The sequence below is a fragment of the Mercenaria mercenaria genome, chromosome 7 (genome assembly GCF_021730395.1).
Source record: "Mercenaria mercenaria strain notata chromosome 7, MADL_Memer_1, whole genome shotgun sequence".
NCBI classification, from domain to species: domain Eukaryota; kingdom Metazoa; phylum Mollusca; class Bivalvia; order Venerida; family Veneridae; genus Mercenaria; species Mercenaria mercenaria.
In genome coordinates, this window is record NC_069367.1 from 61,337,512 (window position 1) to 61,365,506 (window position 27,995).

Below are 27,995 nucleotides of genomic sequence, written 5' to 3' on the forward strand. Positions count from 1 at the left end.
TGTAGTCGGCTTGAGTGGATTTTTGCTAGATCGGATCTCACGAGGCGCGCAATACAAAATCCCAGATCTAACTACTGTTATAATGACCCTTTTATTATATACATCTACCTTTTTTGTTTGTTGTTTTGTTATTGAACGTAATCTTCAATGTTTATCGATATTAAAACGGAACTAAGTGATTTTTATGTGCGCTTTTATAGAACTGTGTGTCGTGCATATTAATGAAAGTAGTCCGGCAACATACAATACGGAAGGTAGAATACGGAATTAAAAAGATACAATACGGAATTTTTTCTGCCTGTTCATATTCAATTGTGAAATACAAGCCGATTTTTTACAGTATTTATATAGGTATATATTAAAAACAGAGCTAAAACTAATCTTAACGAGCTTCAGTGAAAGAAAATGAAACAACGATACTTTAATTTGCGAAACTAGTATATTCAAAACCATATTTACCAAAAGCGCAGTTAGGACCTTCCCATCCGGACGCGCATATGCACGTATAACCTCCATCTGTATTTTCACAAGTTGCCTCATTTTTACAGATATCTGTTGTAAGACACTCGTCAATATCTATAAAATGATTAAATTATCTTTGTAAATAATTCTAACCCTGAAAAATAATATGAAAAAAATCAACTTGTCTTTAAAAGATATTTTGGCTGTGAGTAAACCTTTCCTTCTTTAACAGTCATCTACCATCTTTTCTTGATGACAGTTTAATCAAATTAAATACACTTACTATTTTGCTAAAAAAAAACAAAGGTTTTGATTTTCAAAATTTGTGAAATTAGTACATCTGCTTTTTGGTCAAAATTGGCCTCGATACATATAAAAATTGAAAAATGAGTTTACACGTTATACAGCTATATTTGACCGTAAATGGAAATATCTAGCATTGCAGAGCTTTTAGACGTCCCGTAAAAATTCCGAATTACATCTAGTATGACTGTTTTGGTCAGTTTGAGCTACAAATGGACACCGTACTATTAGAAACAAAATAGATGACCCCTTTGGTTTCTGTTTTCATTGTTTTAACTAAAAAGCACAAAATACCAGTGTTAATTAATAAGTTATCGACATGCTTTTACTATATATTTTTTTTGTAAAAACGAATATCATTATCTTAAAGATAACTTGGGATGTGCTTTTGGGCATTCAAAAGGTCTGCATGGCTCGACTCAACCTCTAAAGGAAGTTGGAAATATCATCTGATATCCTGTAAACATGTTTAGCCTTTTTTGTACTTCACTTTTCTCTTTCACTTGGATCTAATTTGGATCAAAATCCTATCTTTTCGTAAGCATATTTACCTATATCGCAGTTTCGACCTTCCCATCCAAATGTGCATATGCAAGTATATGTTCCATCTTTATTTACACAAGTTGCTTCATTTTTACATGTATCTGCTATTAGACACTCGTCAATATCTGCACAACGACAAAGTTAGTTTTCTATTTAAAACGTTCTTACAAACAGCAGAAGCTGTCAAATAATTTGATATTTTCAAGGCTTTGGCAGATATGTATGTATGTGATCTTTTTTATAATTTGAAGTTGCACATCTAACCGAACCTGGGTATTTTTCTTTTTTTTTTGCGGAGTGGTTAAGGTCACAAACTTCAAATGACCTGCCCCTCACCACTGAGCAATTGAAATCTCGCTTGTTCTGAGGATTTTTTTCCATGTGAAAGGGTCATTCACCTGGTCATGGATGTAGGTCTTTGGTTCCACCCAGGTGCCCGCTCATGCAGACAATAATGTCCGGGGGCATCTTGGGTGTTCCTCAACCATGAAAACCTGGAAGGTCGACCGATGATGTATAAATGTGCAAGTTTGACATTAAACCCAACAAAATCAAAAGTAACTCAACATTTACTCTAGCAATTTCATGATCAATGTAAATAGTCTGAAAGCAAAGAGATTTAAATAAAGAGATAAAATCTTCATGTACCAATATCGCAGTTAGGACCTTCCCATCCAGAAGCACATGTGCAAGTGTACCCACCATCTTTATTTACACAAGTTGCCCCATTTTTACAGGTACTTGCTGTTAGACACTCGTCAATATCTGCACAGTAATAATAATGTATGTTTAGACAATTCTTACTAAATGATAAGTCATGATTATGTGAGATAATATGATATATTCAATACGTTTTTATTGATAGGTTTGTATCAAGTGAAGTTTTGTAATTGAAACCCTTTTTTCTATCTCAATTACAGTTACTGCAGAAAGTACCGTGTTCTATTTCCTTCAGAGTGAATGCATCCAACCACTGTCCATGAAAAAGGACTCACAACGTCATTTCAGTATATATTTAGTTTGACTGCGTTTGATCAACACATAATGTTTTTTCTTTCAATAACTTAAACAAAAAAAAGGGGCCTCATTTGCCTCTTACCGATGTCTGTTCATGTGCGAAAGCCATCCAGCTGGGTTATAGAAGGTCGGTGTTTCTACCCAGGTGCCTGCCCATGATGAAACAATGCCCGGATAGGCACCTGGGTTCTTCCTTCACCAAGAAAGCTGGAAGGTCGCCATATGACCTTTAATTATGTCGGTATGACATTAAACCCAACATTAACAAAAACAAGAGAGCCAAGATGGCCCTAGGTCACTCACCTGAGAAACACACCATAACACACCATAACAGTGTAAACATGTTTGACCTAGTGATTTCACTATCATTAAAATTGGAGCAAAAACCTTGAGTATAAACAAGTAATTTCTTTAATTTGACCTAGTGACCTAGCTTTTGACCCCAGATGACCCATATTCGAAACTGACCTAGATTTCATCAAGGCTATCATTCTGATCAAATTTCATGAAGATCAATTGAAAAATACAGCCTCTATCGCATACACAATGTTTTTATTTGATTTGACCTAGTGACCTAGTTCTTGACTCCAGATGACCTATTTTCAAATTCGACCTAGATTTAAACAAGGCAATCATTCTGACTTAATTTCATGAAGATCAATTGAAAAATATAGCCTCTATCGCATACAAAATGTTTTTCTGTGATTTGACCTAATCACCTACTTTTTGACCCCGGATGACCCATATTCAAACTTGACCTAGATTTCATCAAGGCAAGCATTCTGACTAAATTTTATGAAAATCCAGTGTAAAATGCAGCCCCTATCGCATACACAAGGTTTTGCCTTGATTTGACCTAGTGACCTAGTTTTCGAACCCAGATAACCCATATTCAAACTTGACCTAGATTTCATCAAGGCAATTATTCTGACCAAATTTCATGAAGATCAGTTGAAAAATACAGCCTCTATCGCATACACAAGGGTTTTTTATTTGACCTAGTGACCTACTTTTTGACCCAAGATGACCTACTTTCAAACTCGACCTAGACTTGAACAAGGCAATCATTTTGACTTAATTTCATGAAGATCAATTGAAAAATGTAGCCTCTATCGCTAACAAAATGTTTTTTTCTGTGATTTGACCTAATCACCTATTTTTTTTACCCTGGATAGCCCATATTCAAACTTGACCTAGATTCCATCAATGTAACCATTCTGACCAAATTTCAAGAAGATCAATTGAAAAATACAGTCTCTATCACATACACATGTTTTTTCTTTGATTTGACCTAGTGAACTAATTTTTGATCCAAGATGACCCATTTTCAAACTTGACCTAGATTTCATCAAGGTTATCATTTTGACTAAAATTCATGAAGACTAATTGAAAAATACAGCCTCTATCGCATACACAATGTTTTTCTTTGATTTGACCTAGTGACCTAGTTTTTGAACCCAGATGACCCATTTTCAAACTCGGCCTAGATTTGTTCAAGGTAATTCCCTAAAATTCATGAAGATAAATTGAAAAATACAGCCTCTATCGCATGCACAATGTTTTTCTTTGATTTGACCTAGTGACCTAGTTTTTCACCCCAGATGACCCATTTTCAAAATCGGCCTAGATTTCATTAAGGTAATCATTCTCACTAAAATTTCATGAAGATCAGTTGAAAAATACAGCCTCTATCGCATACACAAGCCAAATGTTGACAGACAGACGACAGACAGACAGACAGACGGCGGACGCCGGACGTCGAGCGATCAGAAAAACTCATCTGAGCATTGCTAAAAATAAATAACTACTTACTTTGCTCATTTACTTAAATAAATAGTAGTTTTTAAAATAGTTTGAAAGTTTGTCGTTTTTAATGCAATTTTATACAGACAGATACACATCAAAAGGCTGTCAGCCAAACAGAATCAGTATGCTCCTTCTACCATGATGTATTTAATTAGATAACCCTAATTAATTATGACTTTTCAAAAAACGAAACTGAAAGCAAATAATTTGGAAACCATATTTACCAATTTCACAGTTAGGACCTTCCCATCCAGATGCGCATATGCACGAATATCCTCCATCTTTATTTTCACAAGTTGCTTCGTTTTTACAGGTACCTACTGTTAGACACTCGTCAATATCTGCACAGTGATCAAAATGATTTAAATGTTAAATAATTCTTTAAAAAAAGAGCGGTGGTTCTCTCAAACAGGCGCTCATTCAAAATTCAACGAGTCTTTAATCGTTACTTTTGTTTTTGGTTCAACGTTAAAATTGAAATCATTTCCAGCTAACTAAAATAAAAACAAAGAGCATGAACGCAGCCCCCGTGAATCAAAACCCTTTAACATTAAACCTTTGATGTTTTCATGATAAAAATGCACACAAAACAAATAGAAAATGTAAACAATAAACATTAAACGTAGAGAAGACAAAAATATATAGGAGCACAGTGGATAACCACCTTAGAACAGGCAGTTTTTATTAACTCTTTAAGTGCCTTGTGGCGGCTGTAAAAAGTCTCTCCGAACTTGGATTCAGTGTTGTTATCTTTTATGGTCTTTTAGGATCATGAAGTCCATTCAATAGATGTGTAATAGAGTTCCACTTAAGTCGGTGCTTGGGTGCGTGAGAGGTGTTGCACATTTCATTACCTCTCATGAACAAACTCAATCAAAACGAGTCTGCTTTTACTCTTCCTGGTTTTATTCTATGCTTCCAAAGGATCTTTTTACAGATTTTAGTGTAATATTTTGTAGTTTTGACTACAAGCATTTCAGATAAATGATACAAAATTTCACAACGTTATTTATACGCATGTTTCGTTTAATAATATATATCTGTTACGTCAAAAAACCAAGTTCTCCTTCAATTTCTCAACCAAAATAACCAGATTTACTTACTGTATTCGGTCACTGTCTATTTGCAGTTTTAAAATGGTTTGAAAACATCAAGTTCTAGTTAAATATATAGTTTTGCAGGTACTAATTATAGGTCTGTAAATAAAATGGAAACAAAGTGCAAAAGACTTTTTATCATCTTTTCTGATAACTAATAATGTTAAAATGCAAACGTTTTTCAATAACAAAACGTGAAAACAAGAGTTTTTGATTAGAAGAGTTATTAGTTCAAAAACATATTTACCAATATTACAATTAAGACCTTCCCATCCGACCGCACACGTGCAAGTATATCCACCATCTTCGTTTATACACGTTGCTTCGTTTTTACATATATCTGCTGTCAGACACTCGTTAATATCTGTAGAATATCAACAATTATGACCAATTATTTATTATTCTGGCAATTTATATGATCATTGCGTCATGCCCATGCTAATGAAGGATGTGGTTTGTTGCACATTTCATTACCTCTCATAAATAGTATCTGCTATAAATTTGCATGGTTTCACTTTGCGCTGCCAAGTTTTGATTATTCAAAAGATAATTTCGTTTATGTTTACATTTTGCAAAATTATGTTGTACATTTTGGTTTTTATGCAATTTATTCTATTTTAATATTTGTAAATAATTTACAACCATCACAATAATGGTTTAAAGCTTACAGCAGATAGACGGGCTTAGTATTATTTACTTTTATTTACATGTGAACAATATCATGTATGTCTTATATTAACACATAAAAAAGAAGAATTGTATTAAAAATCTGCTCAAAAATCTAATTACGTCTGTTATTTCAAAAACGTCTGAGAGTTGGGGGTTTTTTTTCGTATTTCTTTCAACTGATGAATGTCTTACTAAAACAGCATCCTAGTATTCTAAAACTAAACCAAAACTGGCACTTTTGTCTACTGATATGTTTGACAAACTTTGAGGTGATGTAAAATAATGGTCGTTATGTTTTGGATATTTCAATCATGTGTGTATTTCAGAAATAATATAGATTTGTCTTAAATTGTAGAATCAAATTTATGGGAAGGACATTTCGTGGACTTATGCCCACACTGCCATTTTATGAGAAAAGAGAATTCATGAATTTCAAATTTATTATACAAAATGAATAGGATTTTACTTGTTTGTTGCAATTTAATTTCGTATAAATCCATTAAAGTAAGTCATCCACTAAAATCAATGATTTTAACAGTATACGTTTCGCTTATTTAAAATGTTTGTTTATTTTCATCATGTATGGCTGGTAGCACCCATGTTCCTGGAATCTCTTCCAGTATTAACCTGTTTTACGAAGGTAACTGCAAGCTTCTCCACATGATTCAGAAGTGTAGGACGAAATTACTCCTGATGCAACGTCTACTATCAGATCGCCACGGAGAAATAAGCAGCTCGAACTCACGACCAACCGATCCGTAGGTCTGCGTTTTCCTTATTGAGCTTATCGGCGGGCTTATTTAAAGTGCTGTGTCCTACATATTTATCAGAAATATTTAACTACTATCAAGTTGCAAAATATCTAATGTTACATAGATTAATGTTACAAAACATGAAACGATAAGCCTGTATATATTCTCACCTGTGTCACATACTAGCCCTGTCCAGCCCGGTGCGCATAAACATTCCACTGATCCGGCACTGTTAGAACACGTGGCTCCATTCTTACAAAGGTTGTCGTTGCATTCATTTATATCTAAGATTAAAACACAATTCAAGTTTTCAATCGGCGTTGCACAGTAAAATTATAATCAAGTTCTCCAGTGCTAAAATTAATTAGGGTCTTTTCACACCATAGTGACGCAATCTACGAAGCCAGACGCTCTGTGCATTTTGAAAAAAAGTACAAGTAAAAAATATAAGGCCGTCGCAAACAAAATTATTACATTGTTTTGCTAATTATCAGTCTGTCTATTTGCCGATCGGGCGGTCAGTCGGTGGAACATGACAGGCATTGATATAGTCCTATGAAAATGATTGCCTGTGGTCAGTAGATGATACCTGTTGTTTTAAGGTTAAGGTGACAAAAAGACGAAAATGTTATTAGCAGATGACCTCCGTCACTTTAAGGATCAGTAGGTTAAAAGTAAAAGCAAAAGTTATCTGAAAATGGTTTCCACTCAATAAATACAGAAAGGTTTGGCTTACATTTCGCAAACTTTATAAGATGATTACCTATGGTCAGTAAATGACAAGTATCGTTTTATGTGCCAGTAGGTCGATGGACAAGGTAAGAATTAACTACATTGAACATGGTTTCTGCACAGTACCTTTGCTCTCGAACTTTTTATAGTTGCCTGTGGTCAGTAAATTTAAAAACGGTAGTAGCAAAATAGTGTTGGTTATAATCAGTACGACAAAGTCAGGAAACGAAGATACGATGCTTAACATTTCTGTGGAAACTAACACATTGATCATAACAAGCACAGCTTAAGTATCTAAATTAACTTTTCGATATTTCAATGGAACAGCCCTGTTATATACCCGTATCACAGTTAGGTCCTGTCCATCCTGGTAAACATGTACATCTATATGAACCAAAGGTATCTTCACACACGACGGCATTAATACACACATTTAAACTGCACTCATCAATATCTGAAATAGATGAGATACACATGTCACGCATACAGCTAAATTTCATTCATCCACATCTGAAACATAGAAACAACATTTATATTTTATGTATATGCCAGCAGAAATTTTAACGAAAATGTAAATTATGCCATCATACTGACCTAATCACATATAAAATACCAATCACTGCATTAGAAGTTCCGTTAAGTGTAGGCCTATGACAATTTTACCAGGTAATAATGTAACTTACTTTTTTCGCAATTTTTTCCTTCAAATCCATCTTGACAGACACATTCATAAAAGCCAAAATAGTTGTCACATGTACCACCATTCAAACAAACAGGATTGGTTAGATTGCATTCATTTACATCTACAGCAAGAAGGTCAAAATAAATTAGAATATTCAGTGCTTCTAGATTTACATAATATGTAATTACTAAGAAATGAGGAAAAATGTTATCATTCTGACTTAAGTTAAGCTTGACATAAACTGAAATAACTTAGATCTACAAGTCCTTTTTATGTGGGCTTATAAAAGTGACAATACATGTATAAAACATTTTCTAGCATGGCTCGATTTGATTTCCAGTTAAACAAAGAAGGAAATCAAGCTCTGTATATTCTGCGAAAAACAACGGTTGACGTGCGGATCGGTAAGAGAGTATTATGACGTCAATAATAACGTCAAATTGCCACATAACGTCCCATACATTACTCCACGTGTAAATGAAGTCCAGCATAATATTTATAAAAATATGTTAATGAGCATATCAGAACGAAAACTATCAATGTCTTCTTGGGATTTATCGTCTAATTTACCACGGTTAATCGTTCAGATGCTTCAGTATTTACCACTCGGGCTAACGCCCTCGTAGTTCAATTCCTACGCATCTGAACTCTGAACCGTGGTTAAGACGATAAACCACTCGGAGGCCTTGATTAGTTGTTAAACATAACACATTATCTGCAAGCAAATGGCCATTCAAAATTGAAGAGACTATACAATTCTCTTGTACCATAATATGTTACAATAATACATGTACTTCCTTTCTTTCTATATTTACCAAAATGTAGTATCAAAATGAAACTATGTAAATAACCCTGGAGTTGATTGATTTCGTTGGTCATTACGATTTTCGGCCATTTTACTATTGTATACAATGTAGCAAGTTTGAAGCAATGTTAATTTAAATCAAATACAAGTATCAGTAATAAATGGAATGACAACGCTACCGCTAAAAAAATAAGCACTAGATGATAACCCTTGAAGGACTGTTGGCCTGGAATGTATTTATAAGTTTTAGTCTGACCACGTCTAAGTACACAAAATGAAGTATGAAAACATATATTTGACAACTTTTTTGTGAGAAAAGACATGTAACTACCTTGGTCACATCTTTCTCCAGTGTATCCTGTAGTACAGTTACACGAGTAATTTCCTCGCGTGTTTGTACACCCTCCGTTACCGTAGCAAGCTAAAGACCCAAACTCGACGCATTCATCGACATCTGCAAATGATTTCATAAAATGTAAATGTGCGCTTCTAAGTGTTTCTGTACACGTTTCCACATTATGAGTGTATAGGAATAGGAAAACAAACTAGTATTTACTTTTAATTTCCAGCTATGATCAGCCATTTAGTCAAAATTAAAATTCATTTTTGCCATTTATTAACCCAATATGAAAATTTTCAGAACAAACGTGATGACCAAAATCTTTCATGTATGTTTAACTTATATACCTATTTCGCAGCTGTCTCCTCTCCAGAAATCTGTACATAGACATGAATACGAGCCTATCGAGTTTGTACAACTACCTCCATTTTGACATATTGGAGGAGTTAAAATGCATTCATCCACATCTGTTAATGATACATAAAATATTAAAGAACATGTAAAGGTTCTTAATATTAATGAACAATATGAAACACTGTTTCTTACACCACTGGAATATTGGTTATGCAGATACGCAAAAATGCCTAACTAAAATGAAATCATAGTAATAAAGCTTTGTCAAAATGCTCGCATTTCATCTTTTAAGTTCAGAATAAATACAATATTTATAGTTTCCTTAATATAAAATTTATTACATCCGAATGCAGTTTAAACGTGTTGGTTACCTTTGTCACACAGCTGGCCTTCCCAGCCACTGTCACAGTTTTCACAATTAAATGAACCGTCGATGTTTACACACGTTCCACCGTGCATACAGGTTACCGTCAGACATTCATCGTTATCTGAGTCAAATAAACGTTCAAACTGAACATATTTTATTGCAAAATAGATAGCATATAAGCCACTAACTGAAACAGGGACAATAGAGAACCTGAATTTGTTTTAGCTATTTTTCATCTTGTTTTTTCTTCAATTTCTGTTCATTAAATAAGAAGACGGAAAAGTGGAACCGAATGTAAATAAAGTAACTTTACTGAATGAGATTAGTTTCGGGCTATATTAGCCCTTCATCAGGGCTTATTCATAGTAGTATACATAGATCGTAAACGTAATACAGTTTTAATATTACATTAAATTAACAATGTAACAAAATGGAACGATAAACATGATATAATAAGCAAATAGAAAGGTTATTTCGTCTTATTGATAAGTTATTATTGCGCACAATATTTCTTTTTAAAAAAAAAAAACTTATTATCTTTTTACTTTATAACAAAGAGGTGTAGAGTTATACTCTGATGAAACGCATGCTTTTGTTATTGTTTTTTGTTAAAACTTTATAAAAATAACATTAGCAATATACTGTTACAGTCATGTATTTAACCATTTATACTTATACCAACAACTTTCTTAAATAATCTATTTATGGACAGTTTCGATATGATTCGTGAAATAATTTAGGAAAATCTCATACAGGTGTATTTCAAGTATTAAATTATATTATACATTTACTAGTAATACAAGATGTTTTGTTGTCCTCCTTATATATGTTTACGCGATAGTCTTTTTTTTTCATTTTTATGTTTGCAAAAAAATAATAGACATTGTTTTACGTATAAACAAGAGACAAATATAGTATGTATATAACATTCCATTAGGAATGGGGCACTGATTAAAGCAATTAATTAGAACGTTGAATTTACAGACATTCGTCAGCATATTCTTACACAAACCTAAAGCTCTTATCTTCTTAAAACTACCATAAGATTCTATATCACAAAGCTAAATTCTCACAGAATTAAAAGACAAGCATGTATCTGGGCATGCATCTGGCACTAGGTCATTTGATTCGAACTGGAATAGGTGCTGTAGTGCCACAATAGTAACATTATGTGGAGTATTCACAATTAGCGTTTTTGGCAAGAAGTTGGTTATTTCTTAGTTTCTGTATAACATCTTTAATTAGGTCTGCAGCTCATCCCGGCGGTCGTGGATTGGAGTCAAACTCGGTCACGACCACGCCTTCTCACATGACACCAGTACTGGTTTTTCAAGGAATAAGAGAGGTTCAAATAATCGTGCACAAATTAATTAGTATAAACTAACGTGGCCTTGAATTGTGTTAATGTTGCTCTAATAGGTCGCGAGTCCTCATCTAATAACTGCATATGTAAAAATTATTGAAACTTATGTGAGAATATGTAGCCTTCTGTTCCTCGTTACTTAACTTTTATGCTGTAGATTTAGAAATATATCGATACGAATTTAAAAGATTCAAAGTAAATAAATGATTTCTTGTGACTAGACGTAACATAGCAATATTCTGACTGATTGTTTTCTGTTGCCCATAGAATGTTTTGCTTTACATAAAATTTCTTTACATAATTAGATTGTCAACACAATATGTTTATATATTATGCATTACCTTGCTCACAGAGCTGACCTTCCCAGCCACTGTCACAGTTTTCACAATTAAAGGAACCGTCGGTGTTGACACAAGTTCCACCATGCATGCAAGTTACCGTTGGGCATTCATCTATATCTGAAAATTGAATGCGTATTTGCCACTAACTTTAAAGAAATGTGCATTTTAGCTTCTGACCCAAAATGAAGTCATAGTAATAAAGCTTTGTCAAATTGCTCGCATTTCATCTTTTAAATTCAGAATAAATGCAATATTTATAGTTTCCTTAATATAAAATTTATTACATCCGAATGCAGTTTAAACGTGTTGGTTACCTTTGTCACACAGCTGGCCTTCCCAGCCACTGTCACAGTTTTCACAATTAAATGAACCGTCGGTGTTTACACACGTTCCACCGTGCATACAGGTTACCGTCAGACATTCATCTTTATCTGTGTCAAATGAAAGTTCAAACTGAACATATTTTAAAGATAGTATATAAGCCACTAACTTGAACAGTGATAATAGAGAACCTGAATTCGTTTCAGCTATTTTTTCATCTTTTTTTATTTTTGGTCATTAAATAATAGGAAGGAAAAGTGGAACCGAATGTAAATAAATGTAATTTTATTTAAATGTGATTAGTTTCGGGCTATATTAGCAATTCATCAGGGCTTATTCATAGTAGTATACACAGATCGTATACCTAATACAGTTTTAACATTATATTAAATTAACAATGTAACAAAATGGAACGATAAATATGACATAATAATAAGCAAATAGAAAGGGTTTTTTTCGTCTTATTGATAAGTTATTATTGCGCACAATATTTCTCTTTCAAAGAAAACTTATTATCTTTTTACTTTATAACAAAAGAGGTGCAGGGTTTTACTTTGATGAAACGCGTGCTTTTGTTATTGTTTTTATTAAAACTTTATGAAAATAATATTATACTGCTACAGTCATACTTATACCAACAACTTTCTTAAATAATCTGTTTTTGGACAGTTTCGATATGATTCGTGAAATAATTTAGGAAAATCTCATACAGGTGTATTTCAAATATTAAATTATTTTATACATTTACAAGTAATACAAAATGTTTTTGTTGTCCTCCTTATATATGTTTACGCGAAAGTCTTTCTTTTACATTCTTATGTTTGCAAAAAAATGATAGACATTATTTTACGTATAAACAAGAGACAAATTTAGTATGTATATAACATTCCATTAGGAATGGGGCACTGATTAAAGCAATTAATAAGAACGTTGAATTTACAAACATTCGTCAGCATATTTCTACACAAACCTAAAGCTCTTATCTTCTTAAAACTATCATAGCATTCTAAATCACAAAGCTAAATTCCCACAGAATTAAAAGAAGACAAACATGTATCTGGACATGCATCTGGCACCAGGTCATTAGATTCGAACTGAAATAGCTGCGGTGCTGTAGTGCCACAATCGTAACATTATGTGGTGTATTCACAACTAGCGTTTTTGGCAAGTAGTTGAATATTTCTTAGTTTCTGTATAACATCTTTAATAAGGTCTGCAGCTCATCCCTACGGTCGTGGGTTCGAGTCAAACTCGGTCACGACCATGCCTTCTCACATGACACCAGTACTAGTTTTTCAAGGAACGAGAGTGGTTCAAATAATCGAGCACGAATTAATTAGTATAAACTAACGTGATCTTGCATTGTGTTAATGTTGCTCTAATAGGTCGCGAGTCCTCATCTAATAACTGCATATGTAAAAATTATTGAAACTTATGTGAGAATATGTAGCCTTCTATTCCTCGTTACTTAACTTTTATGCTGTAGATTTAGTAATATATCAACATGAATTTAAAAGATTCAAAGTAAATAACTGCTTTCTTTTAACTAGACGTAACATAGCAATATTTTTAACTGTTTTTTTTTCTGTTGCCCATAGAATATGTTTAGCTTTACATTAAATTTCTTTACATAATTAGATTGTCAACACAATATCTTTATATATTATGCATTACCTTGCTCACAGAGCTGACCTTCCCAGCCACTGTCACAGTTTTCACAATTAAAGGAACCGTCGGTGTTGACACAAGTTCCACCATGCATGCAAGTTACCGTTTGGCATTCATTTATATCTGAAAATTGAATGCGTATTTGCCACTAACTTTAAAGAAATGTGCATTTTAGCTTCTAACCCAAAATGAAGTCATAGTAATAAAGCTTTGTCAAATTGCTCGCATTTCATCTTTTAAATTCAGAATAAATGCAATATTTATAGTTTCCTTAATATAAAATTTATTACATCCGAATGCAGTTTAAACGTGTTGGTTACCTTTGTCACACAGCTGGCCTTCCCAGCCACTGTCACAGTTTTCACATTTAAATGAACCGTCGGTGTTTACACACGTTCCACCGTGCATACAGGTTACCGTCAGACATTCATCTTTATCTGTGTCAATGAAAGTTCAAAATATTTTAATGATAGTATATAAGCCACTAACTTAAACAGTGATAATAGAGAACCTGAATTTGTTTTAGCTATTTTTTCATCTTTTTTTTTATTTTTGGTCGTTAAATACTAGGAAGAAAAAGTGGAACCGAATGTAAATAAATGTAATTTTATTTAAATGTGATTAGTTTCAGGCTATATTAGCCCTTCATCAGGGCTTATTCATAGTAGTATACACAGATCGTATACGTAATACAGTTTTAACATTATATTAAATTAACAATGTAACAAAATGGAACGATAAATACGATATAATAAGCAAATAGAAAGGTGTTTTTTTTTTCGACTTCTTAATAAGTTATTATTGCGCACAATATTTCTTTTTCAAAGAAAACTTATTATCTTTTTACTTTATAACAAAAGAGGTGCAGGGTTTTACTTTGATGAAACGCGTGCTTTTGTTATTGTTTTTATTAAAACTTTATGAAAATAATATTATACTGCTACAGTCATACTTATACCAACAACTTTCTAAAATAATCTGTTTTTGGACAGTTTCGATATGATTCGTGAAATAATTTAGGAAAATCTCATACAGGTGTATTTCAAATATTAAATTATTTTATACATTTACAAGTAATACAAAATGTTTTTGTCGTCCTCCTTATATATGTTTACGCGAAAGTCTTTCTTTTTCATTCTTATGTTTGCAAAAAAAATGATAGACATTATTTTACGTATAAACAAGAGACAAATTTAGTATGTATATAACATTCCATTAGGAATGGGGCACTGATTAAAGCAATTAATTAGAACGTTGAATTTACAGACATTCGTCAGCATATTCCTACACAAACCTAAAGCTCTTATCTTCTTAAAACTATCATAGCATTCTATATCACAAAGCTAAATTCCCACAGAATTAAAAGAAGACAAACATGTATCTGGGCATGCATCTGGCACCAGGTCATTTGATTCGAACTGGAATAGGTGCTGTAGTGCCACAATAGTAACATTATGTGGTGTATTCACAACTATCGGTTTTGGCAAGTAGTTGAATATTTCTTAGTTTCTGTATAACATCTTTAATAAGGTCTGCAGCTCATCCCTGCGATCGTGGGTTCGAGTCAAACTCGGTCACGACCACGCCTTCTCACATGACACCTGTACAGGTTTTTCAAGGAACGAAAGTGGTTCAAATAATCGAGCACAAATTAATTAGTATAAACTAACGTGATCTTGCATTGTGTTAATGTTGCTCTAATAGGTCGCGAGTACTCTTGTAATAACTGCATATGTAAAAATTATTGAAACTTATGTGAGAATATTTAGCCTTTTATTCCTTGTTACTCAACTTTTATGCTGTAGATTTAGTAATATATTGATATGAATTTCGAAGATTCAAAGTAAATAAATGCTTTCTTATGACTAGACGTAACAAAGCAATATTTTGACTGATTTTTTCTATTGACCATAGAATATGTTTTGCTTTACATTAAATTTCTTTACATAACTAGATTGTCAAGACAATATGTTTATATATTATGCATTACCTTGCTCACAAAGCTGACCTTCCCAGCCACTGTCACAGTTTTCACAATTAAAGGAACCGTCGGTGTTGACACAAGTTCCACCATGCATGCAAGTTACCGTCGGGCATTCATTTATATCTGAAAATTGAATGCGTATTTGCCACTAACTTGAAAGAAGAGTGCATCTTAGCTTCTAATTTTCAAACTGTACATTACAGCGATATCGGTGGTTATAAAATATCAAATACAACAATCTGCTTATTTTTCTTTTTTTACTTACTTTTCTAACATCAGATAAGGACGGCAATTTCAAAGGGAAACACAGGTAAGATTTTGACGGAAATTAAATACCTTTACGTCCTTACGGACAACATGTTTCTTTCATTTTACCGATTTGCGTAGCTGAAAATGATATATCATTTCTTTCACTCATGAAGTGGATTTGCAGTTATGCTTTTTACTAATCTGAGCTACAAATGACAGGTTAAGACAAGTTAAAAGATTTCCTGCGGTCAGAAAATATAAAACCAGAAATTGTTTTATGTATGTATGCGTATTAAAATATTCGCGATTGTTTTCCGGTTTACTTTTCTGAAAATTACGAACCCTGAAAAAAAAATAATTTTCAAAATACAAACAATAGTTAACTGCTGTTCATTAACGATACCTAAACCAGTTTCCAAACCTGAATTTTACTATCATGATTATTAATAAATTGTTGCCTGAAAATTATCTATGCCAGCTATATTGCGAAACAGTCGTTCCTTTAATGCGAGATCGGTAAGAAAATCGCGTTAAAAAACCCGTGTACTACACTTCTTGTTTCTGTCCAGTATTAACACCTGAAAATCGCGGTAAAATATCATACTCTATTTTCGTTTCAGATGTTACTCCTTTTTACCATGCAAGGTAGGACTATTAGGATTTGGTGGTTAGATTCTTGATTGAGTGATTTGTCATGTATTTCGCGACTTCATATATTACCACAGCAAAAATAATTCTATAAAACAGTCTTTTCCTGTTTTATAGAACCAAATTTGAAAAATAGAACGAATAAAAGATCAATTGTAAGGGTAGATTTCCCGGAAGCACGGAGCACACCAAACACAGCCATAGAGCAATGCATCGCAAAGGAGGCCCACAACAAAAAGAAGCAGTAACGGAAAAATATTGTAGATGGGTTGCTTCAAAAATCCAAATATAAAAAAACATGTATCAATGTCTACAAGAGCCCCGCAAAACGGAACTATTCACGCCCAAATGGATATATCAAAGGAGAACGGAGGCAATATTAAAAAAGGAAAAATTGATTTTTTTTTTCAGTGGGATGTATGCGGGGTGGTTGATGTAATATAACTAATTAGTATATATATCTTCCTAAATTGTGTTTATGTTGCTGTAACAGGTCGCGAGTACTCTTGTAACAACTGCATATGTAAAAAATATTGAAACTTATGTGAGAATATTTAGCCTTTTATTCCTCGTTACTTAACTTTTATGCAGTAGATTTAGTAATATATCGATATGAATTTAAAAGACTAGACGTAACACAGCAATATTTTTGACAGATTTATTCTATTGCCCATAGAATATGTTTTGCTTTACATTAAATTTCTTTACATAATTAGATTGTCAACACAATATGTTTATATATTATGCATTACCTTGCTCACAAAGCTGACCTTCCCAGCCACTGTCACAGTTTTCACAATTAAAGGAACCGTCGGTGTTGACACAAGTTCCACTATGCATGCAAGTTACCGTCGAGCATTCATTTATATCTGAAAATTGAATGCGTATTTGCCACTAACTTGAAAGAAGTGTGCATCTTAGCTTCTAATTTTCCAGCTGTATATTACAGCGATATACAACAATCTGCTTATTTTTCTTACCTTTCTCACATCAGATAAGGCCGGCATTTTCAAGGGAAACACAGGTAAGATTTCGACGGAACTTAAATACCTTTACGTCCTTACGGACAAGATGTTTCTTTCATTTTACTGATTAGATAAGCTGAAAATCATATATCATTTCTTTCTCTCATGAAGTGGGTGTGCAATTATGCTTTTGCTAACCTGAACTACAAATGTCAGGTGAAGACAAGTTAAAAGATTTCCTGCGGTCAGAAAATATACAAACCAGATATTGTTTTTGGATGTATGTATGCGTATTAAAATATTCGCGATTGTTTTCCGGTTTACTTTCCGGAAAATTAGGGACACTGACAAAAATGAAATTAATTTTCAAAATAAAAACAATAGTTTATTGCTGTTCATAAACGATACAAGAAACAGTTTCCAAATCTGAATTTTACTTTTATTAATAAATTGTTGCCTGAAAATTATCTATGCCAGCTAAATTGCGAAAACGTCGTTCCATAAATGCGAGATCGGTAATAAAAATCACGTGAAAACACCCATGTGCTACATTACTTGTTTCTGTCCAATAATAACACCTGAATATCGCTGTAAAATATCATACTCTATTTTCGTTTCAGATGTTAATCATTTTTACCATACAAGGTAAGGTATAGTTAGGTGGTTATAGTCTTGATTGAGCGATCTGTTATATATTTCGCGACTTCTCAGATCGTTCAGCACGACTTAAAAATTATGTCGTGTTATTGTTACTGTTTAGTTTCTCAGCATGAACATTTTGGCCTGGGTGGTTCCAATAATCCCGCTTTCATAGCTTTAGGTATTGTATAATCACCCCTTGGATATGGTGCTTGCTTTTTAATTTTGTCTTTTGGCAGTTCCTGTGATATGCAGGCTCCATAACCTCAGACCCCCTTTATAAATTCCAGTTTGTTTAGTTCTGCCCATTGTTTTCTCGTTTAGGGCAAACTCTTTATTTTAGTGTAGCATGTGCACCACCGTATGAACACATCTGCGGAAAAAATGTTTGGTTCTGTTAGCATGTGTAAATGTTGAGTTCTGCTCAACCCGGGGCTAGAGGGCGTGGACGGTAGCATGCATTTCCACTACCGTCCATGAACAGGCTCAATCAAACCGAGCCTGCAAGATTTTCGTTTTTGTCGTCTTGAGCGACCTATGGAGTTTCCACTTTTTCTATTTTCAAATATTACCACAGCAAAAAAATAATTCTAAACAAGAGGACCATGATGGTCCTGAATCGCTCACCTCTTCCCACATGACCCAGTTTTGAGTATAACGTTGTTTTTTCTATTATCTGACATAGTGACCTAGTTTTTGAGCTCATGTGACCCAGTTTTGAACTTGACCTAGATATTATCAAGATAAAAATTCTGACCAATTTTCATGAAAATCCATTGAAAAATATGGTCTCTAGAGAAGTCACAATGTTTTTTTTATGATTTGACCTATTGACCTAGTTTTCAAAGGTACGTGACCCTGTTTTGAATTTTAACTAGATATCATCAAGGTGAACATTCTCACTAATTTTCATGAAAATCTCATGAAAAATATGGCCTCTAAAGAGGTCACAAGGTTTTTCTATTTTTATACCTACTGGCCTAGTTTTTGACCGCACGTGACCCAGTTTCGAAATTGACTTAGATATCATCAAGGTGAACATTCAGATCAATTTTTATGAAGATCCATTGAAAAATATGGCCTCTAGAGAGGTCAAAAGATTTTAATAATTTTAGACCTACTGACCTAGTTTTTGACCGCAGTTGACCCAGTTTCAAACTTGACCTAGATATCATCAAGATGAACATTCTGACCAATTTTCATACAGATCCCATGAAAAGTATGGCCTCTAGAGAGGTCACAAGGTTTTTCTACTATTTGACCTACTGACCTAGTTTTTTAAGGCACGTGACCCAGTTTCAAACTTGACCTGGACATCATCTAGGTGAACATTCTGGCCAATTTTTATGGAGATCCATTCACAAGTATGGCCTCTAGAGAGGTCACAAGGTTTTTCTATTTTTAGACCTACTGACCTAGTTTTTTAAGGCACGTGACCCAGTTTCAAACTTGACCTGGAAATCATCAAGATGAACATTCAGACCAACTTTCATACAGATCCCATGAAAAATATGGCCTTTAGAGAAGTCACAAGGTTTTTCTATTTTTAGACCTACTGACCTAGTTTTTGATAGCACGTGATCCACTTTCAAACTTGACCTAGATATCATAAAGATAAACATTCAGACCAACATTCATACAGATCCCATGAAAAATATGGCCTCTAAAGAGGTCACAAGGTTTTTCTATTATTTGACCTATTGACCTAGTTTTTGATGGCATGTGACCCACTTTCGAATTTGACCTAGATATCATCAGGGTGAACATTCTGACCAATTTTCATGAAGATCTCTTGAAATATATGGCCTCTAGAGAGGTTGCAAGGTTTTTCTATTTTTAGACCTACTGACCTAGTTTTTGACCGCAAGTGACCCAGTTTCTAACTTGACCTAGATATCATCAAGGTGAACATTCAGACCAACTTTCATACAGATCCCATGAAAAATATAGACCTTTAGAGAGGTCACAAGGTTTTTCTATTATTTGACCTACTGACCTAGGTTTTGATGGCACGTGACCCAGTTTCAAAACTGACCTAGATATCATCAAGGTGAACATTCTGACCAATTTTCATGAAGATCTTATGAAATATATGGCCTCTAGAGAGGTTGCAAGGTTTTTCTATTTTTAGACCTACTGACCTAGTTTTTAATGGCACGTGACCCAGTTTCGAACTTGACATAGATATCATCAAGATGAACATTCTGACCAATTTTCATGAAGATCTTGTGAAATATATGGCCTCTAGAGAGGTCACAAGGTTTTTCTATTTTTAGACCTACTGACCTAGTTTTTGATGGCACATAACCCAGTTTCGAACTTGACCTAGATATCATCAAGATGAACATTGTGACCAATTTTCATGAAGATCTTGTGAAATATATGGCCTCTAGAGAGGTCACAAGGTTTTCCTATTTTTAGACCTACTGACCTAGTTTCTGAAGGCACGTGACCCAGTTTCGAACTTGACCTAGATATCATCAATATGAACATTCTGACCAACTTTCATAAAGATCCCATGAAAAATATGACCTCTAGAGTGGTCACAAGCAAAAGTTTACGGACGGACGCACGCACGCACGGACGACGGACGACGGACACCGCGCGATCACAAAAGCTCACCTTGTCACTTTGTGACAGGTGAGCTAAAAACAGTCTTTTCCTGTTTAATAAAACTGCATTTGAAAAATAGAATGAATAAAAGATCAAATGTAAGGGAAGATTTCCTGGAAGCACAGAGCACCCCAAACACTGCCATATAGCAATGCATTGCAAAGTAGGCCCACAACAAAAAGAAGCTGTAACGGATAAATATTGTAGACGGGTTGCTTCAAAAGTCCAAAAGTAAAAAACATGTATCTATGTCTACAACAAGAGCTCCGCTAAGCGAGACTATACACGCCCAAATGGAAATATCAAAGGAGAACGGAGGCAATATTTAAAAAACAGCAAAATTGATTTTTTTTCAGTGGGATTTGTGCGGGGTGGTGGCGGTAATATAATTAATTAGTATAAACTAACGTGGTATTGCTAAATTGTGATAATGTTGCTCTAATAGGTCGCGAGTACTCTTGTAATAACTGCATATGTAAAACTTATTGAAACTTATGTGAGAATATTTTACCCTTTTATTCCTCGTTACTTAACTTTTATGCTGTAGATTTGGTAATATATCGATATGAATTTAAAAGATTCAAAGTAAACAAGTGAATGAAGTATTGCCATGCAATACTAAGTCCCCTACTGGAAGGCACCTTATTTTCTCTACTGCAGTATGACATAATGAACTGACATCTGTCAATGATGTATAAACAATATTGTATTACATATACAATATGTTATAACAACACACTTGGATTAAAATGTGCATATATAAAAACCCACAGTTGTTTTCATATTGAAATTTTTTGGCTGATTATAAAAATGTTATCATGTAAATTATTTATAGTAACAACAAAGGGAAATTAATCTTAAAAAAAAAAAAAAATCTATATAATATAAGTCCACAAGAAACTCTTTACAAGGTAGAGATAGGTCAAAATACACCAAAAAATTGGATGTAGCATGCATGCTGTACCACAGAAAAGTGGTCTCGATTTTTCTCTACTGCCAGTAACAAAAAGTTACAATAAAATCTATTTATAGTAACAACAAAGGGACGTAATTCTAAAAACAAGGGTGCCTCATGGTGGTGAATATTTGGTCCAAGTTACATCAAAATCCCTCCATGCATGAAGAAGAAATGTTCCGTACAAAGCCATTTTTGAATTTGACCTTTGACCTCTAAATATGACCTTGACCTTAGACCTAGGAACCTGGTTCTTGCGCATGACATGTTGTCTCATCCAGGGGAATATTTGTGCCAACTGATATCTAAATCCTGCTTTGCATGACAAAGTTATAGACCGGACAGGAAAAAAATCCTCTTGACCTTTGATCTCAAAGTGTGACCTTGACCTTTAAGCTAGAGTACTGGGTGTTGCGCATGACACGTCGTCTCATCATGGGGAACATTTATGCTAAGTAATATTGTAATCCCTTGATGGATGACAGAGTTCTGGATCGGACAGGGAAAAAACCTTAATGACCTTTGACCTTCAATTGTGACCTTGACCTTTGAGCTAAGGGTCTGGGCTTTGCGCATGACACGTCGTCTCATCATGGGGAACACTTGTGCTAAGTGATATTAAAATCCCTTCATGAATGTCAGAGTTATGGACCGGACACGAAACAGACCCTGTTCGCGCTATGTTAACATTTGACTGCTAAGTGTGACCTTGAACTTTGAGCTAGGGGTCTGAATGTTGTGCATAACACATCGTCTTATTATGAGGTACATTTGTGCCAAGTAATATTAAAATCCCTTCATGGATGGGAGAGTTATGGACCGGACAGGAAAAAAGCCTTGTTGACCTTTGACCTCAAATTGTGACCTTGACCTTTAAGCTAGGGGTCCAGGTTTTGCGCAAGACACGTCGTCTCCTCATGGGAAACATTTGTGCCAAGTGATATTAAAATCTCTTCATGGATGGGAGAGTTATGGACCGGACAGGAAAAAAGCCCTGTTGACCTTTGACCTCCAATTGTGACCTTGACCTTTGAGCTAGGGGTCCGGGATTTGCGCCTGACACGTCATCTCATCATGGGGAACATTTGTGCCAAGTAATACTAAAATCCCTTCAAGGATGGGAGAGTTGTGGACCGTACAGGAAAAAAGCCCTGCTGACCTTTGACCTGCAATTGTGACCTTGACCTTTGAGCTAGGGGTCCGGGTTTTTGCGCATGACACGTCGTCTCATCATGGGGAACATTTGTGCCAAGTAATATTAAAATCCCTTCATGGATGACAGAGTTATGGACCGGACACGAAATTGCGGACGGACGGACAGACGGACTTTCTAACGAAACGGTATTTATGTGACACCCCCATTGTTCTCTCTATTGTTCTAACAGTCACATAAAAAGAAAAAGGTCACATAAACAGAACGGAATGAATGACATCAAAGAGAAAGTACCGTTATGCTGTCACTTAACCATCATTTCGCGGGCACGGACAGACGGACGGACGGACGGAATGACGGAAAAGTGCATTCCTATAGTCCCCGAAACTGGTTTTCAACCAGTAGGGGACTAATAAATGCTTTCTTATGACTAGACATAACATAGCAATATTTTGACTGATTTTTTCTATTCCACATAGAATATGTTTAGCTTTACATTAAATTTCTTTATATAGTTAGATTGTCAACACAATATCTTTATATATTATGCGTTACCTTGCTCACAGAGCTGACCTTCCCAGCCACTGTCACAGTTTTCACAATTAAAGGAACCGTCGGTGTTGACACAAGTTCCACCTTGCATGCAAGTTACCGTCAGGCATTCATTTATATCTGAAATTTGAATGCGTATTTGCCATTAACTTGAAAGAAGAGTGCATTTTAGCTTTTAACCCAAATATATATTACAGCAATATCGATGGTTATTGAATATCAAATAAAACAACCTGCTTATGTTCCTTACTTTTTTCTAACATCAGATAAGCACGGCACTTTCAAGGAAAATAAAGGTAAGATTTGGACGGAAATTTAATACCTTTACGTCCTTACGGACAAGATGTTTCTTTCATTTTACTGATTTGCGTAGCTGAAAATGATATATCATTTCTTTCTCTCATGAATTGGATGAGCAATTATGATTTTGCTAACCTGAGCTACAAATACCAGGTGAAGACAAGTTAAAAGATTTCCTGCGGCCAGAAAATGTACAGACCAGAAATTGTTTTGGATGTATGTATGCATATTAAAATATTCGCGATTGTTTTCCAGTTTACTTTCCGGAAAATTAGGGACACTGACAAAAATGAAATTAATTTTCAAAATAAAAACAATAGTTTACTGCTGTTCATAAACGATACCTAAAAGAGTATCCAAACCTGAATTTTGCTATTAATAATAAATTGTTGCCCGAAAATTATCTATGTCAGCTATATTGCGAAAATGTCGTTCCATGAATGCGAGATCGATGAAAAAATCACGTGAAAACACCCATGTGCTACACTTCTTGTTGCTTTCCAATAGTAACACCTGAAAATCGCTGTAAAATATCATAATCTACTTTTCGTTTTAGATGTTACTCATTTTTACCATGCAAGGTAGGACTATTAAGGTTTAGTGGTTAGATTCTTGATTGAGCGATTTGTAATGTATTTCGCGACTTCATGTTTTACCAAAGCAAAAAAAAATATTCTGTAAAACAGTCTTTTCCTGTTTTATAGAACTGAATTTGAAAAATAAAATGAATAAAAGATCAAAATTAATGTAAGGGTAGATTTCCTGGAAGCACAGAGCACCCCAAACACAGCCATAAAGCAATGCATCGCCAAGTAGGCCCACAACAAAAAGAAGCTGTAACGGAAAAAATATTGTAGACGGGCTGCTTCAAAAATCCAAAAATTAAAAAGATGTACCTATGTCTACAACAAGAGCTTCGCCAAGCGGGACTATACACGCCCAAAGGGTTATATCAGAGGAGGACGGAAGCAATATCAAAAAGATAAAAATTGATTTTTTTCTGTTGGATGTGTGCGGGGTGGTGGAGGTAATGCAGATTGTTGGATGGGAGAAATGCAAGCTATTGCATGGAAACCCCATGTTCAGTAATGTAATGCATACATGAAACATTTGGTATTCATTTTTACCTAAGCCGTCTGACAGTTTAAACCAACTTTGCGTTCAGACTAAAATTTCTCCAAAAAATATCAACTTTAAAGTCTAATTTACATCGGGGTTACAATCTATTTGAATAAAGGGATGTAATATTTGGACCAACAAGCAATATTTGTCTCTCGTTAAGTCTTTTTACAAACGTTATTACCAACAAACTTGAAAATATGTGTACGATGATACCTATTTCGCAAAGCTGGCCTTCCCAACCACTGTCACAGTTTTCACAATTAAAGGAACCGTCAGTGTCAACGCAATTTCCACCATGCATACATGTAATATTTGGACATTCGTCTTTATCTGATGATTAAACAGATTTTTTACATATACAATTCTTCTTAGTTCGCTTAATAAAGCAAGTTTCTAATTCGACATTTATAACTGATGTTAGAATGTATTTATAACTGATACTAGAATGTATCAGAAAATGTTTAAGAAATAATATATTTCAACCAGTGATTATTCTTTGGAATCATATGCGTAGGAATTATATAATAGTGTGCATCTGTAAAACAAATAACGAGCTTATTCATCACTACGAGATATATCATTCTTATTCTTACAGCATTCACCCTAAAACTTGCCTTGTTTTCACCGTAATACTTTTCAATGTGCCGCATTTCACATTGATACGTTATGACGTACATGCAAAGGTTTATCGCATAATAACGTCACTTTTTCACCCTTCTTTGTTTGATAAGAAACAAATCAGTTAAACAAGAGGGCCATGATGGTCCTATATCGCTCATTTGAATTTAGTTGCTTGCTTGAACAAATTTCTTTGCTAAAATTTCAAAACCAAAAAACGATTACTACTGAAATCGTACAGGTGGTCTAAATTTCTTTCCTGTACCCTCAAAAACAAGACAGTAGGTCGGGGTAAAGAATATCAAGATGAGTATTGAAATCTGTATCAAACATTATACATGTGGTCCAAATATATTTGCTGTAGCTTCAGAAATACGAAAGTAGGTCAGTAGGTCAGGGTTAAGAATATTAAAGATGAGTACTGAAATCTGTATCTGAAGTTACTTCAAAAACGAGGAAGTAGGTCAGTAGGTCACGAATAAGACTTTTCAAGATGAGTGTTGAGATCTGTATCAAACATTATATTGTGGTCCACAGCTTCAAAAACAAGTAAGTTTATGCATAACAAGGGACCACCAGGTGTGGCCTATATTGACCACAGGGGCATGATTTGAACAATCTTGGTAGAGAACCACTAGAGCATGCCACATAATAAATATCTAAGCTCTTGGCCTTATGGTTTAAGACAAGAATTTTTTAAAGAGTTTTCCCTATAAAAGTCTATTTAAACCATGTGCCCCCACTCCCCGGGGCGGGACAGTTTTGACTCCAGGGTGGATAATTTGAACAATCTTTGCAAAGGACTACTACACGATACTACATACCAAATATCAAAGCTCTAGGCCATGTGGTTTTGTACAAGAAGATTTTCAAAGTTTTCCATAATTAAGTCTATATAAACAATGTGACCCCCAGGGCGGGGCCATATTTGACCCTAAGGGGATAATGTGAAAAATTATGGTAGACGACCACTAGATGATGCTACATACAAAATATCAAAGTCCTTGACCCTGTGGTTTTGGACAAGTAGATTTTCAAAGATTTTCCCTATATAAGTCTATATTAACAATATGACCCCAGGGCGGGGCCAGTTTTAACTCCAGGGGGGATAATTTGAACAATCTTGGTAAAGGACTACATCACAATGCTACATGCCAAATAGCAAAGCCCTAGGCCATGTGGTTTTGTACAAGAAGATTTTCAAAGTTTTTTCCCTATAAAAGTCTATATAAAACATGTGACCCCCAGGGCGGGGCCATATTTGACCCTAGGGGGATAATTTGTACAACCTTGGTAGAGGACCACTTGATGACGATACATACAAAATACCAAAGCCCTAGGCCCTGTGGTTTTGGTCAATTAGATTTTCAAAATTTTCCCGTTATAAGTGTATGTAAACCATTTGACCCCCAGTGCGGGGCCATATTTGACCTTAGGGAAATGATTTGAACAATTTGTGAATTTGGATCAGAAGATTTCCAAAGTTTTCCCTATGTAAGTCTAAGTAAACCATGTGACCACCCACGGCTGGGCCATATTTGACCCTATAGAAATAATTTGAATAATCTTGGTAGTGGCCAACTAGATCATTCTACATACCAAATATCAAAGCCCTAGGGCCTGTGATTTTGGACAAGAAGATTTTCAAATTTTTTCCTTTCGGTTGCCACGACAACCAGAGTTCTGCATGGAATTCAATTTTGGAGGGCAATTTTGAAATGTGTCCATCCTTCCTGTGAAGTTAAGTGTAAATCTGCCCAGTAATTTTGAAGAAGAATATTTTTTTAGAAATTGTTGACACACGACGCACGACAGACACCGAGCGGTCACAAAAGCTCACACTGAGCCTTTGGCTCATGTGAGCTAAAAAAAACTCAGTTTTAGAAATTTTAGAGAATGTATTTTCATGTTAACAAATTTCCATTTTCATATTCAACCTAGAATCTTTCTTGTTCAACAATGCATACAAGTTAACTCGAAAATATGTGTGTACTCTACCTTTGTCACACAGCTGGCCTTCCCAACCACTGTCACAGTTTTCACAATTAAATGATCCGTCGGTGTTAAAGCAGGTCCCACCGTGCATACAAGTTATCATTGGACATTCATCTATATCTGAAGGTAAACTCAGTCTTATTTTATGTCATTTATATCTCTCATAGCTAGCCATAGATATAACTCACAGATAACTCACACTGGAATGCATAAAAATTGTGTTTTGTGAACTGTAGAGGTTTGGATTACAACTGTCTTGAATTAGACTGTGCAATGGTTCGATAAAACTACTGTATTGCACCTTTGTCTGTGAAGATTGACTGAAATCTTTATGCTATACGAATGTTTATCCGCGCCGCTTAAAGCTTTATAGCAGATGTGCTTGTCTGCAACTTAAAACATATTTCTGAATATTAAATACCTTCATCGCAGAGTTGGCCTTCCCAACCACTGTCACAGTTTTCGCAATAAAAGGAACCGCCAGTGTTTACACAAGTGCCACCGTGCATACAGCTCACCATCGGGCATTCATTTATATCTGAATCAAATTAATTATCTTTCTGTTCACTAGATGTTTCTT

General features: G+C 34.6%; 1 protein-coding gene across 2 annotated transcripts in view; it reads right to left on the reverse strand.

Annotated features, from left to right (window-relative positions):
- The window catches only part of LOC123555792 (neurogenic locus notch homolog protein 1-like), an 83,513-nt gene that overhangs the window by 38,486 nt on the left and 17,032 nt on the right, over positions 1 to 27,995 (reverse strand). Inside the window, exons 20-40 of one of the 2 annotated variants that reach the window (XM_053548495.1) lie at positions 27,837 to 27,953; positions 27,419 to 27,535; positions 25,016 to 25,132; positions 23,384 to 23,500; positions 17,256 to 17,372; positions 15,613 to 15,729; positions 13,943 to 14,059; positions 13,629 to 13,745; positions 11,948 to 12,064; positions 11,634 to 11,750; positions 9,934 to 10,050; positions 9,556 to 9,675; positions 9,200 to 9,322; positions 8,065 to 8,184; positions 7,722 to 7,835; positions 6,820 to 6,933; positions 5,476 to 5,592; positions 4,356 to 4,472; positions 1,957 to 2,073; positions 1,317 to 1,433; positions 460 to 576 (exon numbers count right to left, since the gene is read on the reverse strand). In XM_053548495.1, coding sequence (XP_053404470.1) covers positions 460 to 576; positions 1,317 to 1,433; positions 1,957 to 2,073; positions 4,356 to 4,472; positions 5,476 to 5,592; positions 6,820 to 6,933; positions 7,722 to 7,835; positions 8,065 to 8,184; positions 9,200 to 9,322; positions 9,556 to 9,675; positions 9,934 to 10,050; positions 11,634 to 11,750; positions 11,948 to 12,064; positions 13,629 to 13,745; positions 13,943 to 14,059; positions 15,613 to 15,729; positions 17,256 to 17,372; positions 23,384 to 23,500; positions 25,016 to 25,132; positions 27,419 to 27,535; positions 27,837 to 27,953 — 2,463 coding nt within the window. The remainder of the gene's footprint in view (positions 1 to 459; positions 577 to 1,316; positions 1,434 to 1,956; positions 2,074 to 4,355; positions 4,473 to 5,475; positions 5,593 to 6,819; positions 6,934 to 7,721; positions 7,836 to 8,064; positions 8,185 to 9,199; positions 9,323 to 9,555; positions 9,676 to 9,933; positions 10,051 to 11,633; positions 11,751 to 11,947; positions 12,065 to 13,628; positions 13,746 to 13,942; positions 14,060 to 15,612; positions 15,730 to 17,255; positions 17,373 to 23,383; positions 23,501 to 25,015; positions 25,133 to 27,418; positions 27,536 to 27,836; positions 27,954 to 27,995) is intronic. The other variant, XM_053548496.1, reaches the window with a different exon arrangement.